Raw genomic sequence first — 22225 nt, forward strand, 5'->3', positions numbered from 1 at the left:
CAGGATATCATGGGGCACTTTGTTAAAGGCCTTGCTGAAATCCAGGTATACCACATCCACTGCATCCCCTCCATCTAGCCATCTCGAATCCTTGTCATAGAATTCCACAAGGTTTGTCTGGCAGGACCTGTTTTTGCAGAAGCCCTGTTGTGTGGCTGTCAGCCTCCCTTCCCTATCTAGCATCACTAGATCTCTCTCGATTATGAGCCTTTCCATTGTTTTTCCTACAATGGACGTAAGGCTAACCAGTCTATAATTCCCCATGTCTCTTCTACTACCCTTTTTGAAAATTGGGACCACTGATGCCACCCTCCAGTCCTCTGGAACTTCACCCGTTCTCCACGAGGTCTCAAAAATGGAGGCCAGCAGGCGTGAGAGAACCCCTGCCAACTCTCTAAGTACTCTCGGGTGTAACCTGTCAGGGCCTGGTGCCTTTGTAATGTCCAGTACCCTGAGGAGCCTCTCAACTTCAAGGGGGGGGTGACTCTAATCTGTGCCCCTAAGTCCCCAGTCTCATCTAATCTCCTATGCGGATCTCCCCCGTCCTGCTTTGGGGAGAACACAAAGGCAAAATAGTCATTTAGCATCTATGCCTGTTCCCTCATATCAGTCACTGGATCTCCTTCCTCCTTATTTAGTGGTCCCACCACTTGTCTCCCCCTCCTCTTCCTATTTACATGCTGAAAGAAGCCCTTTTTGTTGCTCTTGATATTCTTGGCAAGTCTCAGCTCGTAATCAGCCTTAGTCTTGCGAAGATTCCTTCTGCAATGGGCCTCCTCCTCCCGGTATACCCTTTTGTCTATTTGTCCCAGTACCCATTTCCTACAGAGGTTCCTCTTTTGTCTAATCCCTCTAGCCACCTCCTTTTGCATCCATGGCGGCACTCTCCTCCGCCTCCCCACCTTACTGACTAGAGGTATCGTCAAGGCATGCGCCTCCAAAACCTCCCTTTTGAGTGCTATCCACCCCTCCTCAACTCGCTTACCTTCCAGTAACCTATCCCAGGAGACTTTCCCCAGTCTGGCCTTCAATTGGCCAAAGTTGGCCCTCTTCAAGTCCCAGCTTCTAGTGCTTGACCTGCTGCCCGTCCCCAGTCCCCTGATCTCAAAGCAAAGGATGGAGTGATCACTCACATCCAGAGCTCCCTTAATCTGTACTTCATCTATCAGCTCCTCCCTATTGGTCAAGACCAAGTCAAGGATGTCCCCCCCCCCTCGTCGCCTCTTGGACCCTCTGTGTGAAAAACCCTCCCTCTATAGTTTACGCTCCTTAAGTCGAGAATGGGGCGAAGACCACCATCTCATTTCGGTACTGTAAAGTATCTGGAATAGAAGCCGTGAAGTCCATCGGAATGGGAGATTCGGTGAATTGCTCCTTTGTGGAGTAGCTGGAACACTTCCTCTCTGAGGATCTCCAATGGAGCAGTATAAAGCACCGGTCTCAAAGGGGGCACGGTATCGAACTCGATTCTATATCCGGTCTCAATGATGGACAGTACCCATTTATCAGATGTGATAGTTTCCCAAAAGGGGAGTCAGCTTTGCAGCCGGCCCCCAAAGGGAGGGGGGAGGGGGAGGGTGTAGGACAGAGAAGATTAGCTCGTGCAGCTCGTCAATGTGGTCTCTTATTGGCGGGTTGGCGGTGACGGTCTTGCTGAAATTGCATGGCCGGTTGTGCACAGTTACGTTGGAGCTGAGGGTATTGTTGGCATGGTTGGTAGCGGTGGTAGGGCTGGTATCTCAGGTAACGAGACTGAGGCCACTTACAATGGGTCAAGCTTGGAATCTCCATCTTCTGAGCAGTAGCTCGAGCATTATAGATGTGCTCGAGCTTATGGTCTGTACAGTCATGGAACAGACCTGAACCGTTGAAGGGCATCCCCTCAATTCGGTGCTTGGTCTCATAGGGAAAACTGCAAGAGCGCAACCAGGCATGTCGACAAAGGACGATAGAACTGACGAGTGCGCGGGAGTCACAGTCTACGTGGTGCCGAGCTGTGGTGAGTTGTTGTATAGAGGGCCACATAGCTTCTCGGATGAAGACGCAAGCCAAGTCACGCTGTTGTTCCGGGATCAATGAGGTGATGAAATCCAGCTGTTGCATCAGGAAGTACTGATATCTCGCCATCGTTGCCTTGTAGTTTGAGATCCAGAAACCCAGTCCCATGGCTGCATAGATGCGTCACGCCATCAGGTCTATCTTCCTGCCTTCTTTGTCTCTAGGGATCGAGTGCTCCCTGTTGTCTCGCCCCTGGGAAGACTCAACCACAATTGAGTTGGGTTTCAGGTGCCTCAAGAGGAACGGGATATCCTGTTCCCGGACCTTATACATGGACTCATACCTCCTAGATGTTGGGTGAGGTTGGCTGGGAGAAAGTTCAAGTATCTTCCATGGCTTCCCATAGGGTGGTAATTAGCGGAATGGTTATGGCGGAGGACTGCTCTTTACGAGCAATATCGCAAAAATTGTCTTTTTTGGTGTTAAGTTGATTTTCGATCTCAATCTCCAAGGCCCGGGTAAGGCAGCCCATAAGTTCACCAAAAGTGGCATAAGATTCTTCCGGTGACCCAGGGCCCTGGGTAGAAATAACTGCCGCAGGAGATGTGGAGCATTGATCCAAGTCTTCTGAGTCCAAATTGTAAGGGTACGGTGGACTAGAGGAAGACTGAGCCGGAGATGGAGGAGGGCGAGAAGCCGTTGGTGCTGAGGTAGGAGCTTCGGTCCTGGCTGGTTGGGATTGGTGCCTGCGTTCCCTCAGCATGTGATAGTAGCCGTACGGAGGCGGATATCCCCAGTAGTAGGGCCGAGAAGGTTCGGGACCTTCGTATGGCATCGGAACCCAGGTCTTGGGGGGTTGGCCCAATGAGCAATGGTAGCAATGGGGCTCAGCCAGTGTGGGCCTTAGGGGCACCTCCGGAGATGATGGCATTGGAGTTGGGGAACAGGCCAGCTGGTGACATGGCAGCGATCAAGGAGGAGAATCTCGGATTTCTCCATCAGATATTCAACCATGAACGATGGGTTCGCGAGGCTCCAATGCCGCAGGAACTGTGGGCTCGACCCTCTAGGGAGATCCAGGCGGCGCGGCGTAACTCGCATTAGCACCCATGATATCGGTGTCAAAGACATTGGGACCGACGGAGCCGTCTGGACCAATGGAATGGTCGAATCCGAGTCTTGGAGTGGCTCCAAAGCAGGCCTATGATGTTTACAGCCAGCTTTGCCCTATTTGTCCTTCTTGGGCTTTTTCAGGACCGACAGATCCCCTTGGCCAGTGTGTTTCCATTTCTCCTTTTGTTTGCATGAGAAGGAATGGGAGGAGTGAGAGGTCTCCTCGGAAGCAACTCCCTTGGATGGTGGACGAGGGGAGGTCATCATATAAGGACCAGCCGGCATAGCTTGAGCAGCAAGCTTGTCAGAAGCTAGCAAGGCCTGATCCCAAAGGAGCTTTCTCAGCCGGTTTTCCCGATTTCTTCGGGCTTGCTTAATGAAGACCTGGCAGTGTCGGCATTTATCAGTGCAGTGTCCTTTTCTCAGGCAGAGAAGGCAAAGTTCATGCAGATCCATAGGAGACATTCTGGCCCCTCATTTAGGGCACTTTCGAAAGGCCACGTGCTGAGCCATTGAGTAAGAATAGTGGAAGGGAAAGTATGAAGGTAAGGAGGGAAGAGGTTTTAACTTTTTTTTTTTTTTTTAGGGAGAGAAGAAGAAAGAAAGAGTTTTAACTGGAGAGATAAGGGTAAAACAACTTGGCTTATTCAACTGGGAAGAGATAAGAGAACAATGATCAATAGCAAGAGAGATAAGCCAACAGCTCAAGGCAGTGCGATTGGCGGTCGAAAGAAGACTGAGGAAAATGGCAGGCACTCCACCCTATATAGCACCAGGGCGGGGAGGGGTGCAGAGTTCCCGTCAAAATCTGTTGAAGCTTTGGTATTCTGCCCAGCAACAGGCACTGCGCAGGTGCAGTACCCATTATGTGTGATGCACAGAGACCACGAAGAAGAAGAAAGGCATTACTGAAGTGTCTAGTCATTCTATGCCACAAGCACACTTGCAATGTAATCCTATATGCATCTACAGTTTTACATATTTGAATGCAGTATAGGTTTTTTGTGTATTCATGTATAGTAATACACTATAAACCTAGTTCCTTCTATGGAGAAAATATAGCTTTTTCAATAACACTAAATTTTCCCTAAAGGAATCCTGATTTTTCCTTATGATATAATTCAGATCAGTGATATCTTGAGCTCCCAGTTTAATGTCATCCATCACATGACTAAGATAATGATTCCTCTTGGACATCAATAGTGTATCTCTGACAGTTTGTACAACACCCTGTCTGATTACTGTTTAGCAGATGGCTATATAACAAAGATCTCAAATGATTTAAAGACACTTTTATCACTGACATTCTTCCATTCTTCTTGCACATTTTAAGAGAAACATTTAAAAGTTATGAATCAGTTTTGAAACAAAACGCAAAGTCCCAGGTTAAAAAAATAACCACAATATCACACAAAGACAAGCAAAAGGATATTGGATGAGTTTATTAAGGGCTCCAAGAATTGTGATAATTAACAAAATGTTAGGAATGTTAAATATGGAAAATTTAATACCACCAGATGCAAAAATGCCATATTGCTGTTATATATAAGCATATTAATCAAATCAAACATAATTTAAGTCCCACCAATTTCAACTGGAGTGAGCTACACATACTGTATAGTGAACAGTAAAAGCTCAAAAAGACCTTCACATTTTTCTTCCACAACATTTGCTTCCCCCAAAATGCACCTTCCACATGCCCCTTACCCTAAAGTATTGAAAGCTTTTCCTGCATTAAGAGTCTGAGCATCTCACAGGCAGTATGCTGATGGCATAGCTCTATCTATTCTCATCTAATCCAGTTGTGGTGGTGATGGTTCTGAATCAGTGTCTGGGTGGGGTGATGGACTGAATGTGAGCCAATAAATTGAGACTTAATCCAGAAAAGATGGAGGTACTGTGTGTAGGTGGGTCATCTGTCTGGGTGAGAGATATATGCCTGTTCTGGATGGGGCTGCACTCCTCCTAAAGGACCAGGTACATAGTCTGGGCATGCTCTTGCACCCAGAGCTATCCTTGGACCCTCAGGTGGATGCTGTAACAAGGAACTCTTTCCACCAGCTTTGGCTGGTCCATCAACTACATCCTTACCTGGACAAGAAGAGCCTAACAATGGTAATCCACACTCTGATAACCCCCCACTTGGTTTCTTGCAACATGCTCTTCATGGGGCTATCCTTGAAAACAGTCTGGATACTTCAATTGGGACAGAATAGAACGGCTAGGCTGCTAACTAGGACTGGCACAGATCACGTAATGCCAATCCTTTATCGTTTTTCTTGATTACTTTTTAAATCAGGCCTGAAATTCAAGGTATCAACATCGACCTATAAAGCCCTAAACAGTTTGGGGCCTGAATATCTGAAGGAGTGTCTCCTTCTTTATACACCTGCCTGGACCTGCAGAGATCCTTCTCCAGGAGAGGCTAAAAGAGTGGCTAGTAGGGGAAGGGCTGTTTCAGTGGTAGTGCCCTGACCATGGCATCTGTTTGCATCTGGTTTCTACTCTTTATTCATTTCAGCACTGGGTCAAAACCTTTTATTTTCCCCAGTATGTATGTATGTATGTATGTATGTATTTATTTATTTATTTATTTAGAGAACTTCTATGCCACCCCATTCGCCGAAGCCTTGAGGCGGCTCACAATCTATCCATTTTAATGACTAGAATGATTTTACTATATATATTTTTATATAATGTATGTTGTGATTTTATTAAAGTGCTGTTGGGGATTTTGCTGTTTTGTTACTGATATCCTGTTTTTATGTAGACCATTTAGAGATGCTGATTGGATCTAAGGATATAAATGTTTTAAATAAATAAATAATCCTTCCTTGTTATTTGCATGGTGACCCCCCAAGAACTGTCATATATAGCTGCCCCACATTTGCAACCACTTTCCAAAACCAATATCCCATATTCAGCACACTTTCACACTTCTAGTTTACCCTGTCTTCCTCACACACACAAAATTACCAGTGCTTCTCAGCTGTGCCAACCATAGCTAATTTAAACCAGCATGATGCCGCATCAAAGTCACAGGGGCTGCTTCTGGAATGGAAGCAGATGCAAGGCACAGGACACTACAAACAGGTGCAGGAAACACCTATCTGGCCAATCATGGGGAGGTGGTTATACAAATCAAACACGTTTTGTATTAGTATCACATCACAGAATATTAAGTTAAGCAGCAACACTGCTGTTCCATTTACGTCACAGATGTAGCACTATTATATGCAGTCTCTAGCACAGCACCTAAAGACTAAATAAAACAGTCAATGAAAGTATTCATACCTTGGGATATCTCTTGCCCGTCTGCTTTGTTGGATCTTTGGCTGGATCATATGGGTTAACTCCAGAATATATTTTTTGTTCTCTGGCTTCTCTCAGAGCTTTCTGAGAAGGTCCCTCTATTCCATCCTCTCTTTCACATCTATGACCTGCTATAAAATAAAAGCAACTTATTTTTAATAGAATTTCAATATATCTAATATTGTTTAGAAGACATAACCACATCCCTGTGTGGTTCAATGAATTTGTTCATGATTAAACTGCAAGCAATTTCTTATTTAAAAAGAATAAGCAGCTCTGGAATTCCAATTGAATCAGATGACAGGAGTACCGCCATATTAAGTATCCATGGCAGCTGATCTTGATAGGAAGATCCCAACTGAATGCACTGAAGTAGACCTGGACAGCAACATTTGAATTCTTACCGCTCACTGGGCTGTGCCAAAGCATGGCTTTGATACATGGAATTTTATTTTATTGCCCCTTGTAGCTGCCCATGCCCCAACATCTGCACCAGAGCATTGGGGAATACTCTATTCTGCAAAATCAACTATTAGAAGAACCCATATTGTTGTTATTTGTTTAGATAATTTATATCTATGGTTGCAGCTAAATGCACTGTCGGTGAAGGAGGGCGCAAAATCAAGCTTCCTAGACTAAACTTGCACCATATTTTAGGTATTTTCCAAATAATTGAATGTTAAAGGCAAGAACACTACAGAAGTACAAAAGCAGTTCTGCCAAACAGAATGTAGGTGGATAGGACTCTTAGGTCAACATCAGAGTTCCTATTATTCCTTCTTTGTGTCAAATTCAACAGAACTGTTAAGCCTAAAATGTACAAACACTGGAGTAATGAATATGTAAGTATTTCTTTGACCATAATGGTGATGGAAATTGTTGCAAATCCAACTAGCTGAATAAATCTAATCGCATTATAAGTTGAAGATTATATGTTATTTACTTTTTTAATTTTTAATATAAATTCCAAGAACTATTTCATAGAATCTCTTCTGGATAAAGTTTCCAATTGCTTATATTAAATGGAAAATTTAAACTGAATGAAAAATCCAAGTTTGTAACCTATAAAATCAACCAGTTTGCAGCAGCTACACAGCAAAGCCTGTCAATTTTGTTAAATAAAATGCACAGGCTGTGTATGGATGCAATTGCTGAGAATTCTGCTTATCATTCGTATGTGATAACCTAGTTTATGCTTCTTGATTGTACCTACTCTATGTCTGGAACATCTTAACTAACCAGAAATTGAGGAGGAAGCAAAAGCTTCCTGTTGCATGTAAAACCAGGCTCCTAACTAGTTGGAGTATGAAGCAAGGGTTTGAATTTGGTTTTCCCTTCCTAGTTCCCTGGATCAACAAGCCAGGTTGTAGGTACTAGATATTTTATGCTCTCCCAGTGGTGGCTGGAGCCAAGTGTGTGATTGGTAACACATTGCTCATTAAAACAAGCAAGAATTTTCAGCAATTCTGGCTTATTGCTACATCTAACCAAGACCGGTGCACTGTTATGCTTACTGTTTAGAAATTTAGAGCATCCTGCTCGAGTACATTTCCCAGACTTCATTGACTTATGTATTATACATTTCATGGCCCACTGAATAAGCAAACTGAATTTATGAGTATTTTTATTCTTAAAATGAAAAACCAATGCAAAAAAAAAAAAGAAAAGAAAATGCACACCTAAATGAATTGAAACACACTCTTTGCAAGTGAAACCTTTCTGCTATAAAGCCTCTGTTAAAAGAGAAGCGAGACCCGTTGAAATGAAGTGCTACACCTACTGGCAAATTTCCATTCATAGGCATTGCCCTCATAGAACTTCCTGGAGAAATTTTATATGTTTGGAAGCTCTTTTCTCAGGCTGCAGCTGTCACAACTAACAGCTATGCTGTTCATGGCACTTAAGTTTTGTTCATGCTTGTGAAATTAAAAATACTTACAAAACGGTTACAGTACAATAAAAGTGTCATGCCCTACCAGGAGGAGGATTCCTCCAATGAAAAAGCCTATAGAGAGTGGGCCCAGGCACAGCAAACTCGGGAGCTGTGGCTGCAGATGACTGCCTGCACTAGAGCAGCCAGGCACCTCTTGAACAGTCCCCGGGGTTCCCCAAGAGCAGGAGCCAGAGGCAGAGGGAATTCACCCATTAGGAAGAAGGAGGAGTACACAGCTTTGGCAGAAATCCCAACAGCCTGAACAGGAAGTTTTCCCTGAAACAGCATCCTGACTTAATTAGTGAACTGTGCTGAGATGCAGCTGGCTATAAATTAGGTCAGTCAGAGCTGCTGTGCATGTGTGTGTGGTAAACAGTATTGTTACCTGTGTTCTCTAACTTTGTGAAAACTACTTGGTATTTACTGGCATGTTTACTGGACTTTTGTTGGACACCCCTGCCTGACTTTAAACTCTGGATGCACACAAACCAGATGCCCTTGACTCTTGGACTTAACTGATGGTTCTTAGAGAGGTAACACAGAGACTGGGTATTTGTTGGCACAGAGCAGTACAAAACAACCCTTTAAAGGACTCCTGTTTGAATGTATGGCTTAGTACTACACAGATATTATGCTTAAATGGAACATAATTCAAAGTTGGCTTGCCTGTGTGCCAGTGGGACCCACCATCAGTGCAAGAGGAAGCCCACTCATGCCCTAAAACAACTGTGCCTTAGAACAATCAGCCATGGAACTGATCAGAAAGGAGGCAACCATTGCCCAAGATGTAGTGGGAATTGTGACTGTTGTTAAACTATTTGGAAACTGTGACCATAGTGCTATCAAATATAATTTATATTTCAATGGAAAATTGCCCAGAAAGTCAAACATTTGACTTCAGAAGAAAAAAAGAACTCTAAAATGAGGGGTTTTGTAAAAAGGCAGCTGAAAGGGGGAAGCAAGAAGATGACCTCTCTCCAGAACGCTTGGGACCTACTTGAAACTATGATTTTAAAAAAGCTTGGGCAGAGTGTAAGTAAAAGTTAAGCAAAACCAGCACAAAGTCCAAGAGGTCACCGCATGATTAACAAGCTTTATCAAGCAAACTATTGGCTGAAAAAAGGTTTCCTTCAGAAAATGAAAGTCTTGCCCAAACGAGAGCAAAAAGTATCATGAACTTGTGCAAAGAAAATTCAAGCACAAAATAACATTCTAGAGGGATTGACAAACTGCAAACTAAAAAATCACCAGGTGCACATAATATCCATTCAAGAATTCTTAAAGAACTTAGTTGTGAAACTGCTGGTTTTCTCACATGTTTACTAAGATCATCAGGAGACTGGAGCTTGGCCAATGTAACACCTATTTTTCCAAGGATCCAAGCAGAAGCCAAATAATTACAAGTCTCTTAATTTGGGCATGCACATGGTAGGCATGTCATGAGCAGAGCTGGCTAGAGCCAGAGGTCAGACTAGGTGGCCCAGGAGGAAGCTCCTTTCCAGGTAAAACTGTCAAACAAATAAAAGAGCAAGGTTCTCTCATGGATCAGTAACTGATTAAAGATCAGAAAGCAGCTAGTGAGAATAAGCCATCAATTCTCACAATGTTGTTGTTAGTCACAAAGTCATGTCTGACCCATCGCAACCCCATGGTCAACATTCCTCCAGGCCTTCCTGTCTTCCACCATCCTGCAAAGTCCACTTAAGCTCACACCAACTACTTCAGTGACTCCATCTAGCCACCTCATTCTCTGCTGTCCCCTCCTCCTTTTGTCATCTATTGTTCCCAGCAGTAGGCTCTTCCCCATTTAGTCCTTCCTTCTCATCAGGTGGCCAAAGCATTTGAATTTCTTCTTCAACATCTGGCCTTCTAAAGAGCAGTTAGGGTTCATCTCCTCTAGGACTGACCAGTTTGATCACCTTGTAGTCCAAGGGACTCACAGAAGCCTCAGTTAAAAGCACTAGTATTAGCAATTAGCAAGTATTAGCAAGCAGCTTGCCCTCAATTAGCAATTAGCAATTGAGGGCAAGCTGCCTAAGGGACTGCATCTTCCTGTATATACCTGCACCACCCCTTATTGGAGGCCGTCACCAGATTCATGAGGTGAAGTAGATGCCTGCTGCACAGAGAATGTTTTCAGTGGTTGTGCCCTGATTATGGAATTATGGAGAGGTTAACCTATCTCCTGTGTTAGGCTCTTATCACCACCAGACCTTTCAAGTTATGTTTCATGTATTTTTTGAGTTAGGAACTAAGTGTTCTTCCTCAGCTGGGTTTTAGTGCTGCTTGCTATTTCAACTATTATGTACTGGTCCCGTGCCAATTTCTGTGTCCATTTTTTATATTTTGTGGATTATTTTAATTGATCTGATTATATTTTGTTGAATGTAAAACTCTGTAAACAACCCAGATAACTTGGTAGGATGGAGTACAAGTGCCATAAAACAAAGGAATATACAAATATTGGCAACTCTTATCAGGATATCTATAAATAAAACATAGATGTTTTAACATACAGTATAGTTAGAAATTTGAATATTCCAATGCTGGATAGCTGTTTTAATCTTAATTCACTTGAACCCCACATTTTGAGCCAAACTGCACTTCTAGCAGAATTTAGAAACAACACTATCTGAATGGAAGTGCACTAATCTGTTCTTTATGATCATCCTGACAGACCAAAATTACTGTGTGAGATTAAGGTTTTTTGGTAAAGGCATACCTCATTTGATTGAGGCTCATTTGATTGCCCTTCACAGTAATTGCACTTCCTGAATGCACAGAGCACACATGTCTATTGGCGCCATTTTAACAACGGGGGTCACTCATTCGTGTTTCTGCCTCACGTTTTGGTAATGTAATTCTCACAATTCTGTCCTGTATTTCAAACTGGTTCATTACTGGGTTGGATAGTTGTTGTGGCCATTTGTGATCTTTGATGTTACTGTGATTTCTAACTGTTTTGGCTGCTCCAAAATGGGCTATTCTTCGGGTTTCCCTCCCACCCCCATGGCCTCCCTATTCCCTGAGACACAATACATATACAAATTAAGTCAATTACTGTAATAGCCCTACAGTGGTCCCTAAGCTTCCAGTGAGAGGAAGCTAGGAATGCCTTGCTTCATGAGGAAGACATACTCAATACTGAGACAGGTTGAAATCTAGGCCACTTGCACCAGTCAGCCAATAGTACAACTACAACTATGTGTGACCCAAGTTATTGCTCTATTTGGCTTATTGCAGTAGCCCAAAACTGAACCCACCATATCTCCAAGGTATGCCATTAGGAGTAGAGGGCAGCATATAAATGCAAGAAGGAAGGAAGGAAAGAAGGAAAGTTCTGCTTCACTCTTCACTAATTTGTATTTTAACAATATCTTAGATATTACAAATGGGAGAACGTCCACACATCATATGCAAGTAATACAAAAATCAACACTCAACAACCACAAACAGGTCTGCAATTCAGTTTATCATTATGTGTACATATAAACAAGTGTACATTTTAGGCACAGAGAAATGTGCACTGAATTCAAATGAGTTCAAATTTCTAAAATTCTGAATTGCGGATTCTGCAGTGGGCTGGCTAATTCTATGCTATGCTGATTCCATGGGACTGTGGAGCCTTTAAAACGTATCATAATTGCATTCCAATGCAGTTGTAAAAAACCCAAAAGATTTCTCCCATCATTTAAAACATGGGGAAATTTGTGTGTGTGTGTGGGGGGGTGAATTTGCATAAATGAATTCTCCCATCAGTTAAAGTATGCAAATACACATGGGGAAATATGTGCATGAGTGGTGTATTTGCAAAAATGAATACTAACTGATTCTGTCAATAGACAAACAATGGAACAAAACACACCTGACAAGAAAAACATAGAATGGCTTTTACAAGGTCCACATATCCCTTCACAGGAATACCGCTATTCACAATACCCTTCATGAAAACTGTAAGCACAAGAAGCTGAAAGCTATGATTTGCTTTCCATAATAAGACTTGCATACTTAGTTAAGAATTGTGTGTTTTTGCATTTCAGTGTAGCCTCAAAAACTTTCTAAAGATCAACTTGAAAGTTGATTTACTAATCAACTGTAATTAACTAGCCCAATCAGTCCATTAAAAAGGAGGTAGCTCATCACTTAAGAATGTCAGAAGATTTGACCCTATATCATGCACTTAAAGGAATAGAAATAAGTAATTATTATCTAATTGTGCACATTATCCATTAGCATTATTATATGGTTTTCAGGCTCAATAGATATTTCTAAAATTACCTAGCTACGCTGTGAATAGTGGTTTAATTAAATCAGTTAACAAATCCATTCTTTCTCCCATTATTTTGTTCAAGACTATCCAGTTTGCAGATAGGAAAACACCCACTAATTCAAATTATTGCAAAATCTAACATGCTAAAATAATGGTTTCGTTGTTTAGTCACAAAGCCACGCCAAACCCATCATGACCCCATGGACAACATTCCTCCAGGCTCTCCTGCTCACCATCCCTCAGAGTCCACCCAAGCCCACACCCACCACCCCAGTGACTCCATCTAGCCATCTCATTCTCTGCTGTCCCCTTCTCCTTTTGCCGTTAATCGATCCCAGCATCAGGGTCTCCTCCAATGAGTTGTTCCTTCTCATTAGGTGGCCAAAGTATTTGAATGTTATCTTCAGTATCTGGACTTCTAAGGAGAAGTCAGGGTTGTTTTCCTTTAAATTTGACAGGCTTGATCTCATTGCAGTCCAAGGGACTTGCAGGAATCTTCTCCAGTACCACAGTTCAAAGGCATCAGTTCTTCAGCACTCAGCCCTCCTTATGGTCCAACTTTCACAGCCATACATTGCAACTGGGAAAACAATAGCCCTGGCTATACAAACTTTTGTCGGAAGGGTGATGTCTGTGCTTTTCAGTATGCTGTCTAGATTTGGCATGGCTTTCCTCCCAAGGGGGAAGCGTCTTTTAACTTCTTGGCTGCAGTCACCATCTGTGGTGATCTTGGAGCCCAACAAAATAAAATCTGTCACTACCTCCATTTCTTCCCCATCTATTTGCCAGGAAGTGAGAGGACCAGATGCCATGATCTTAGTTTTGTTAATGTTGAGTTTCAAGCCAACTTTGGCACTTTCCTCTTTCACCCACATCAAGAGGATCTTTTGTTCCTCTTCCCTTTCTGCCATTAGAGTGGTAGTGTCTGTGTATCTGAGGTTGTTGATGTAGCTCCCGGCAAGCTTAACTCTGACTTGTGACTCCTCTAGCCTGGCCTTTCACATGATGTGCTCTGCATATAAGTTATATAGGCTCTGTTAGGTCCCTGCCATTTTTGTCCTTTATCATGGGCATCTTTGCATGAAACGTTCCCTTCATATCTCCAATTTTCTTGAAGAGAACTCTGATCCTCTCTATTCTATTGTTTTCTTCTATTTCTTTGCCCTATTCATTTAAGAAGGCATTCTTATCTCTTCTAGCTATTCTCTGGAATTCTGCATTCAATTGGGTGTATCTTTCTCTTTCTCCCTTGCCTTTCGCTTCCCTTCTTTCCTCAGCTATTTGTAAAGCTTCCTCAGACAACCATTTTACTTTCTTGCATTTCTTTTTCTTTGGGATGGTTTTAGTTGCTACCTCTTGTACAATGTTGCGAACCTCCGTCCATAGTTCTTCAGGCACTCTGTCTATCACATCTAATTCCTTAAATCTATTTGACCCAGTTGCTTCATTCTTTCTGGTGCTACCAGTACTAGCCCTCCACTCTTCCACAGTAGCATATTGGACACCTTCCGACCTGAGGGGCTCATCTTCTGGCATCATATCTTTTTGCCTTTTGGTACTGTCCATGGGGTTTTCATGGCAAGGATACTGGAGTGGGTTGCCATTTCCTTCTCCAGTGGATCACGGTTTGTCAGAGCCATCTGCTATGACCTGTCCATCTTGGGTGGCCCTGCACGGCATAGCTCATAGCTTCATTGAGCTACGCAAGTCCCTTTGCCATGACAAGGCAGTGATCCATGAAGGAGATTCACACAATAGAAGATCCCATAAGGATCTGTATTTGGACCAGTGCTTTTTAACTTATTCAAAAATGATTCAGATGTACTAGTGAGGGCTGAAATGGCCAGGTTTGTTGATGACACCAAATTATTTATATTTATGGTGGCGAAGTCAAAAGGGGAAGAGCCCCAAAATAATTGCTCCAAACTAGGAGAATGAGCATTCAAATGGCAAATACAGTTCAGGATAAACAAGTGTAATGTGTTGCACATTCAGAGCTTATAATTACTGACCAAGAAAGAGAACTTGAGGCACTCGTGGACAACTTGAAAATTCTGGCCTAGTCAATGGCTGTTGTGAAAAAGGCAAATTCTTCTTTCAATGTGCTATATCGGGCATGCATCTTTATTCCCACAAGAATCAAGAAATGGGAATGCATCTGTTTTATGTTTTGCTATCTAACTTATAAACTGATTATATTTAAGCTGCAGTTTAAGACTCTTTATCTGTTCCTTATATTCAAAATTTGTCCAAATCTGTCTTGGTATATGAAATGGAGGGAAAAGCAGGTTGCTTACCTGTAACTGATGTTCTTCGAGTGGTCATTTGTGCATTCACACATATGGGTGCTACACCTGCACAGTGCCTAAGACCGGAAAGATTAGAAAGCTAATGGTTTTTGGCAGGAAACTCCACTCCCCTCCCCCTCAGTACTATATATAGCGTGGAGTGTCCACCATTTTACTCAGTCTTTGAAAGACCGATCGTTCACCCCCTTGTGGGACAGAAGTATACATGACAAGTTTCTTAGGTACCATCAATGTTAAGGTATGGTACCGATGAAATTTTCTACTCACCGATACCGAGTGAGGTCGGCGGGTGGATTGTGTGAATGCACAGATGGCCACTCTAAGAACATCAGTTACAGGTAAGCAACCTGCTTTTCTTCATCGTGGCCTCTGTGCATCACACATATGGGTGAGTAACAAGCTGACCAGACTCGGAGGAGGGCGGTGTTGTCATTGAAGAACGGCGGAGAGCACAGCCCTACCGAAGGAACAGTCTTGTCTGGCACGCACATCAAGGCAGTAATGCCTGGCGAAAGTGCATGGAGCAGCCCAAGTTGCAGCTTTACAGACATCTTGGATTGGGATTCCCACAGCAAAGGGAAAAGAAGCTGCTACTGCTCTCGTGGAGTGACCCCTTGGAATGACAGGTAAGTCTATCTTAGCCAGTTGATACGCCAACACAACGGTTTGAACGATCCATTTTGATAGTCTTTGTGATGTAACAGGAGAGCCTTTGTCATGCTCAGAGTATTTCACAAAGAGTCTGTTCGAAAGCCGAAAGGATTCTGTATGCGATCTGTAAAAAGCCAACCAACAGCGCACATCAAGGGTATGTAAAGACCTTTCAATCGGGTTCAATGGTGATGGAAAGAAAGCAGGTAAGACAATTTCTTGATTCAAATGGAACAGAGTGGCTACTTTGGGCAAAAACGTAGAATCCATTCGAAGAACCACTTTTTCCTTATGGAAGTTCAAATAAGGTGGATCTACTTGAAAAGCACACAGTTCACTAGCTCTGCGGGCTGATGTGACGGCTACAAGAAAAGCTGTTTTCCAGGATACAAGATGCAGATCAACAGTCAAGGTTCAAATGGAGGTCTTGTAAGCACTTGAAGAACTGAAAGACTCCATGTAGGTATGACAGGCTGGATTGAAGGATGAAGATTCTGCAGTCCTTTAAGGAACCTCCTAATAAGTGGCTGTGAAAATACCGATGGGCCTTGTATAGCGCCACGGTAATGCGGTATCGCCACCGCGTAAACCTTAATAGGTGAAGGTTTAAGTCCCGAATGATGTAGCTGTAGAAGAAACTGTAGTATATTTTCAATCGAGCCTGACTCCAGAGCAAACGAATGTGATTCAGCGAAAGAGGAGAATCGGCACCACTCCTCTGCATAAGACTTCCGCGTTGATGGTTGTAGAGCAGACTTGAGAATTCTCTGAATGTCCAGGTCTAGAGTACTCAATCCCGAGGCAAAGTCTATCAGAACCAAGGGGGTAAGCAGCGCCTCGGGTTCATGAGTAGAGATACCAAGTGTCCGAGTTGTCGTCGGTACCGAGTCAGCACCGTCAGTCAACGAATATGCCACGCCGTGAGGCTCAGGGAGGTCAAGTCCAGTTGACAGACAGCGCCGTCCTGCTGCGTTATCAGGTGCAGTATTGACGGAAGGCGGAGAAAGGTGTTGTCTGACATCTGAAGGAGGGTGGAGAACCATGACTGGTGGGGCCACCAGGGTGTAATCAAGATTCCTGTGGCATCATCGTGTATAATCAAAACAACTTTCGTTAAGAGAGGAATCGGCAGAAAAGCATAAAATTTGATGTTGGACCAAGGAATCATGAGGGCGTCTCCCATTGACCCCAGTCCCATGCCTGCTCTGGAGCAGAACATTTCACATACCCTGTTCTCTGGGTAGCAAACAAGTCAATGTCTGGATGCCCCAAAGTTGAAAAAGTTGATTGCAGACCTGTCGATCCAGCTCACATTCGTGAGTCATCAACATGTGCCTGCTCAACACGTCGGCTTCCTCATTGTCGGTCCCAGCCTGATGGACCACCAGAAGAGTTATACCTCTTGGGATGTACCACTCCCAAATGTCCATGGACAAACAAGCTAGGGCTGCAGATTTTGTTCCGCCCTGCTTGTTGATGTAAAATACAGCAACTATGCTGTCGGATGTGATCTGAATCACTTGCTGACGAACAGTGTCCTCGAAAGATCAAAGAGGTTTGAAAATCGCTAAGAGTTCAAGGTAATTGATGTGTCTCGATGATTCTTGTCAGTTCTAAGTGCCCTGGGATTGAAGTCCTGCACATACAGTGCCCCACCCGATTAACGAAGCATCGGTATAAAGAGTCAGTGTTGGGTGAGGCATTTGGAATGGTGTACCCATATTCAGATTGTTCGGTACCGTCCACCATGTCAATGTCCGTAGAACGAATAGTGGCAGTCAAATTGGCTTGTTTGGCGAATCTCGCTGTGGGTGAATATTCTTGTTGAAGAATAATTGAAGAGGATGTAGTCAGAGCCTGGTGTGAGGGACAATGGCTACCATTGCGGCCATATGGCCCAAAAGCTTTTGAATGGAGAGTGCCGGAATGACTCGTTTGTCGAACCCGATGAATCCATGACCAAAGACTGACGAGCCAGAGGAATAAAAGCCCTCGTGAGGGTGGAATTGAGACGAGCTCCGATGAAGTCGATCACCTGCGTAGGAACAAAGGACGAATTTTCACGATTAATACACAGTCCTAAATCGTCCAGCAAAGAACAAGAAATGTTGACGGCTGAGAGTAGACTTTTCCGGGTTTGGGAGACTATCAGCCAGTCCACTAGGTAAGGGTATACTTGGATGCCCTGAAACTGAAGGTACGCAGACACTGGAGCCATGCATTTCGTGAAGATTCTCGGAGTGGTGGCTAATCCAAATGGGAGGGCATTGAATTCATATATGTTGGACCCAACAGTAAAATGTAAGAGGCGCCTATGACAGGGATGAATAGAAATGCGAAAATAGGTGTCTTTCAAGTCCAGTGAGGCGAACCAATCCTCTCTCCTCAGCAACGGAAGGATATTTTGGAGAGTAGTCATCCAAAATTTCTTAGGTCTAATAAATCTGTTAATATCTTGGAGGTCCAGGATTGGATGAAGACCACCATCCTGTTTAGGGACTGTAAAATATCTCAAATAGAATCCATGAAGTCCCTCAGAATGAGAGAGCTGTCCAATCGCTCCTTTTCGAAGTAGCTGTTGAACTTCATCTTCTAACACCGGCAAGCGTGGTGTAAATCGAATCAGGCTCGACGGAGGAAGGATGTCGAATTCTATTCTGCATCCGAGCTGTATTCTGTATTCTATTCTGTAAACCCACCGATCAGATGTGATGAACCCCCAAATGGGGAGTCAGCTTTGCAGCCGGCTCCCAAATGGGAGAGGGAAAGGTGGGAGTTGAGAGAGAGGAGAGGTTCGCCCGCCCCGTCAGCACTGGAACTTGTCTTTGTCAAAATGGCAGCGGCCTTGTTGGATCCGCTGTTGCGGTTGTTGTCTCCTGCGCTGCTGGCGCTGCTGATATTGTTGCCTCGGAGGGAACTGGTGTCAATAGGATGGACACGACCAAGCCCAATTACGTTTATGTTGTGTTGGTACTTCCATTCGGCTGGCCATCATTCAGGACTCTTGAATGGACTTTAACTTGTTGTCCGTTCTAGAATGGAACAGCCCTGAAGCATTGAAGGGCATTTCCTCGATGCGCCTCTTCATTTCATCAGGAAAATTGCAACTCCTGAGCCAAGCATGCCTACAGAGGGAGATGGCACTGACCAAGGCTCTGGAGTCAGTATCAACGTGGTGGCATGCCGTCGGCAGTTGTTGTATTGCCACCTGCATGCCATCCTTAATGAAGACCCTAGCCAGATCTCGCTGTTGTACTGGCAGGGAGGCGGCTATATTGTCCAGTTTTTGCATAATGAAAAACTGATACCTGGCAAGGGTGGCTTCGTAATTTGACATACGAAGGCCGAGTCCAGAGGCCGCATAGACTCGGCATGCCAGCTTATCAATTTTTCATCCCTCCTTGTCTCGGGGAGCAGTGTGTCCTCTGGATTCTCTGCCTTACGATGACTCAACCACTACCGAGTTTGGCTTGGGGTGGTGCAGGAGGAATGGTATGTCCTGCTCCCGAACTCAGTACATGGCCTCGTTGTGTCGTACGGTGGGCTGTGGCTGAGCCGGCATGTCCCAAGGTTGGACCATTGCCTGCCGAAGTGTTGTAATCAGCAGCAGGATGATAGCAGGTGACTGTTTTCCTCTCACAATGTCGTAGTACTTGTCGGTGCTTGGTTCGGGCTGGTTGTGCCTCGATCTCAAGCGACCAAACAAGTCTCAACATCAGCTCTCCGGAGGAGATATCCGGCTCTTCTGGAGATGCTGGACCTTGCAAAGTTATGGCAACGTCAGGAGAGGTGGAATCGGGAGAAAAGTATGGCGTCGGGACGAGACAGGTGTGATTAATGGGGCTCCGTTATCACGCTGGTAACTGTCCAGTGGTGGGCTGTGGGGGCCCACTCTAAGCCCTGTAGGGGTGAAGATAGATTGCTTGGCAAAGTTCCCAGCAGGTGTTTGAATGGCAATTCTGTGCTTACTGGGAGAAAATCAAGCTTTTCTCAGCTGGATGGTACAGGAGAGATCTCAGCTCTCTGTAAGTCCTCAGCGTGCTTTTTTTGTTTAGTCTACTTTAGCTATTAGCATCAGATCTACTGGGAACTATTTTTATTTCTTTTTTTTTCTTTTTTTCTTTTTGGCAATGATACCCATGGAAAAAGCTGCATTGTTTGCTAATTGATATAAAAGAAGAAACAGAAAACCCTTTGGATGGAGGAGGGAAAGAATTCCCCCCCCCCCACACACACACACGGAATTGAAAGGTGGTGAATTACATGAGAGAGAGAGAGACAGAGCTCTTTGTAAGTAAGGGAAAGATCTTTTTTTTTTTTCTTCAATCTCTCCAAGGGCAAGAACTAAAACAATAAATTAATGTTTAATTGAACGACAGAAGTAATCTTCTTGTGTGTTGGACTACTTCCAAAATAACGGCCATCTTTGCACCTTTGTTCCTGGGACTCTTGGACCCCTGCCAAGGCTGCGAAATCACTGCCAATATGGAAGAAATTAATATGGAAGAAATTAAACAAATTCAAAAAACACTTTTGGAAATACAGACCTCTTTAGCAGCCTTGCAGCGATCTCAACAGGCAATAATACTGCAACAGAAGACTGTTTTAATTAAGCAACTTGACTGTTTCCTAACTGAATCAAAAGTTGGCTTTGATAAGTTAGTGTTTTCTATTAATCAAGCTTTGACCAAACGATTTGTATCTGAGCAGAATATGCAAAATATCCAGCAAGCAGAAGAAAAATTTGAAACTGAGAAGATAACAAGTGAATTATTATGGGATGGACCTATAAATAGACAACAAGCAGATGGATATTTGGAGAGTAAATTATTATGGGATGGGCTTGTAAATAGACAACAAGCAGATGGATATTTGGAAACATCAGGAATAAAAAAGCCTCCATGTAATTTGCTTGTTAAGATGGAAAAAGAGAAGATAGCTGGGCTACAGTCCAAGACACGTGATCTACTGCAGACACGATATTCTAACGTAAACAAAGAAGCAACGAGTGGACACGATTTATTACATGATTACAGGCATTTTTTTTGTACGAGCGGAAAAGTTGGCACAACCTGTGCAGCTAATCAGCATGAGGTTATTGGATTTGCTTGCTATGTTGGAGAAGGAGAAAACAGTTAACCATTTAAGAGAGGCTTTGTTTATGTGGCTACATTTGAAAACTCTACTACAGATATTACAATGTTATAATGTAAAGAAAACAAAGGTTTGGTAGAGGTGTAAAAAAAATCAAAGGGAAGATAAGAGAAACTTCTTTCTTGTTATTTCAAAAAGGGGTGACACATAGAGGTTGGCATGCTCATATGTAACGTAGAAAAGCTAAGCTACTGTTCTTGGTGAAGTAATTTAGTTTAAAGAAATTAGTAATTTAAATTAGTAATTTAGTTTAAAGAAATTTCGGCTAAAAGGTAATATAGGTATTAGTCATCACCAAATAGATAAATTAATGGTGCTTTTAAAGATGCTAAGTGGATGTTTTTGATTTTATCTGTATTTGAAAATAAGAGAATTTATTATAGGTATTCATAGTCACCAAATAGAGTTGTTAAGCCATTTTTAGAGATGATAAATGGATGCTTTTGATGTTATTTGTAATTGTAAAGATTTTTCTCTTTCTCTTTGTTCCTCTTTTCATCGAGGGGCTCCTCAGGGCATTGGACATTACAAAGGCGCCAGGCCCTGACAGGTTACACCCAAGAGTACTTAGAGAGTTGGCAGGGGTTCTCTCAGGCCTGCTGCCCTCCATTTTTGAGACCTCGTGGAGAACGGGTGAAGTTCCAGAGGACTGGAGGGTGGCATCAGTGGTCCCAATTTTCAAAAAGGGTAGTAGAAAGGACATGGGGAATTATAGACTGGTTAGCCTTACATCCATTGTAGGAAAAACAATGGAAAGGCTCATAATAGAGAGAGATCTAGTGATGCTAGATAGGGAAGGGAGGCTGACAGCCACACAACACGGCTTCCGCAAAAACAGGTCCTGCCAGACAAACCTTGTGGAATTCTATGACACGGTTTCGAGATGGCTAGATGGAGGGGATGCAGTGGATGTGGTATACCTGGATTTCAGCAAGGCCTTTGACAAAGTGCCCCATGATATCCTGGTGGAGAAACTGAGGAGTTTTGGGATACACCAAAGCATTGTCCGGTGGATTAGGGCATGGTTGACTGACTGAAAGCAGAAGGTAACCATTAGCGGGGAATCATCAGGATGGCGGCCAGTGACAAGCGGGGTCCCCAGGGCTCTGTCCTGGGGCCAATCCTGTTTAATCTTTTCATTAACGACATGGAAGAAGGGGTGAACAGTCTGCTGATCAAATTTGCAGACAACCCTAAAACTGGAGCAGTGGCCACAACTGAGGAGCAGGTACTCCAGATCCAAAAGGATCTGGACAGACTATGGAAGTGGGAAGGCGACAACAGGATGGCGTTCAATGTGGATAAGTGCAAGGTCTTGCACTTGGGGCATAGGAATAGGTGTCATAAGTACAGGTTAGGTGACAAATGGCTGGAGAGCAGCACTTGTGAAAAGGATCTCAGGGTACTGGTTGACTGCAAGCTAAATATGAGTCGGCAGTGTGATGTGGTGGTCAAGAGGGCGAATGCCACCCTTGGTTGCATAGC

The 22225-nt window shown here is 43.6% G+C and overlaps 1 protein-coding gene across 2 annotated transcripts in view; it reads right to left on the reverse strand.

Annotated features, from left to right (window-relative positions):
• SPAG16 (sperm associated antigen 16) overlaps positions 1 to 22225 on the reverse strand; it is a 584427-nt gene that overhangs the window by 514142 nt on the left and 48060 nt on the right. For both annotated transcript variants that reach the window (XM_044432017.1, XM_044432016.1), the window contains exon 8: positions 6406 to 6554. In XM_044432017.1, coding sequence (XP_044287952.1) covers positions 6406 to 6554 — 149 coding nt within the window. The remainder of the gene's footprint in view (positions 1 to 6405; positions 6555 to 22225) is intronic.

This window comes from Varanus komodoensis, unplaced genomic scaffold (genome assembly GCF_004798865.1).
Source record: "Varanus komodoensis strain SLA01 unplaced genomic scaffold, ASM479886v1 scaffold23, whole genome shotgun sequence".
In the NCBI taxonomy this organism is placed as follows: Eukaryota; Metazoa; Chordata; class Lepidosauria; order Squamata; family Varanidae; genus Varanus; species Varanus komodoensis.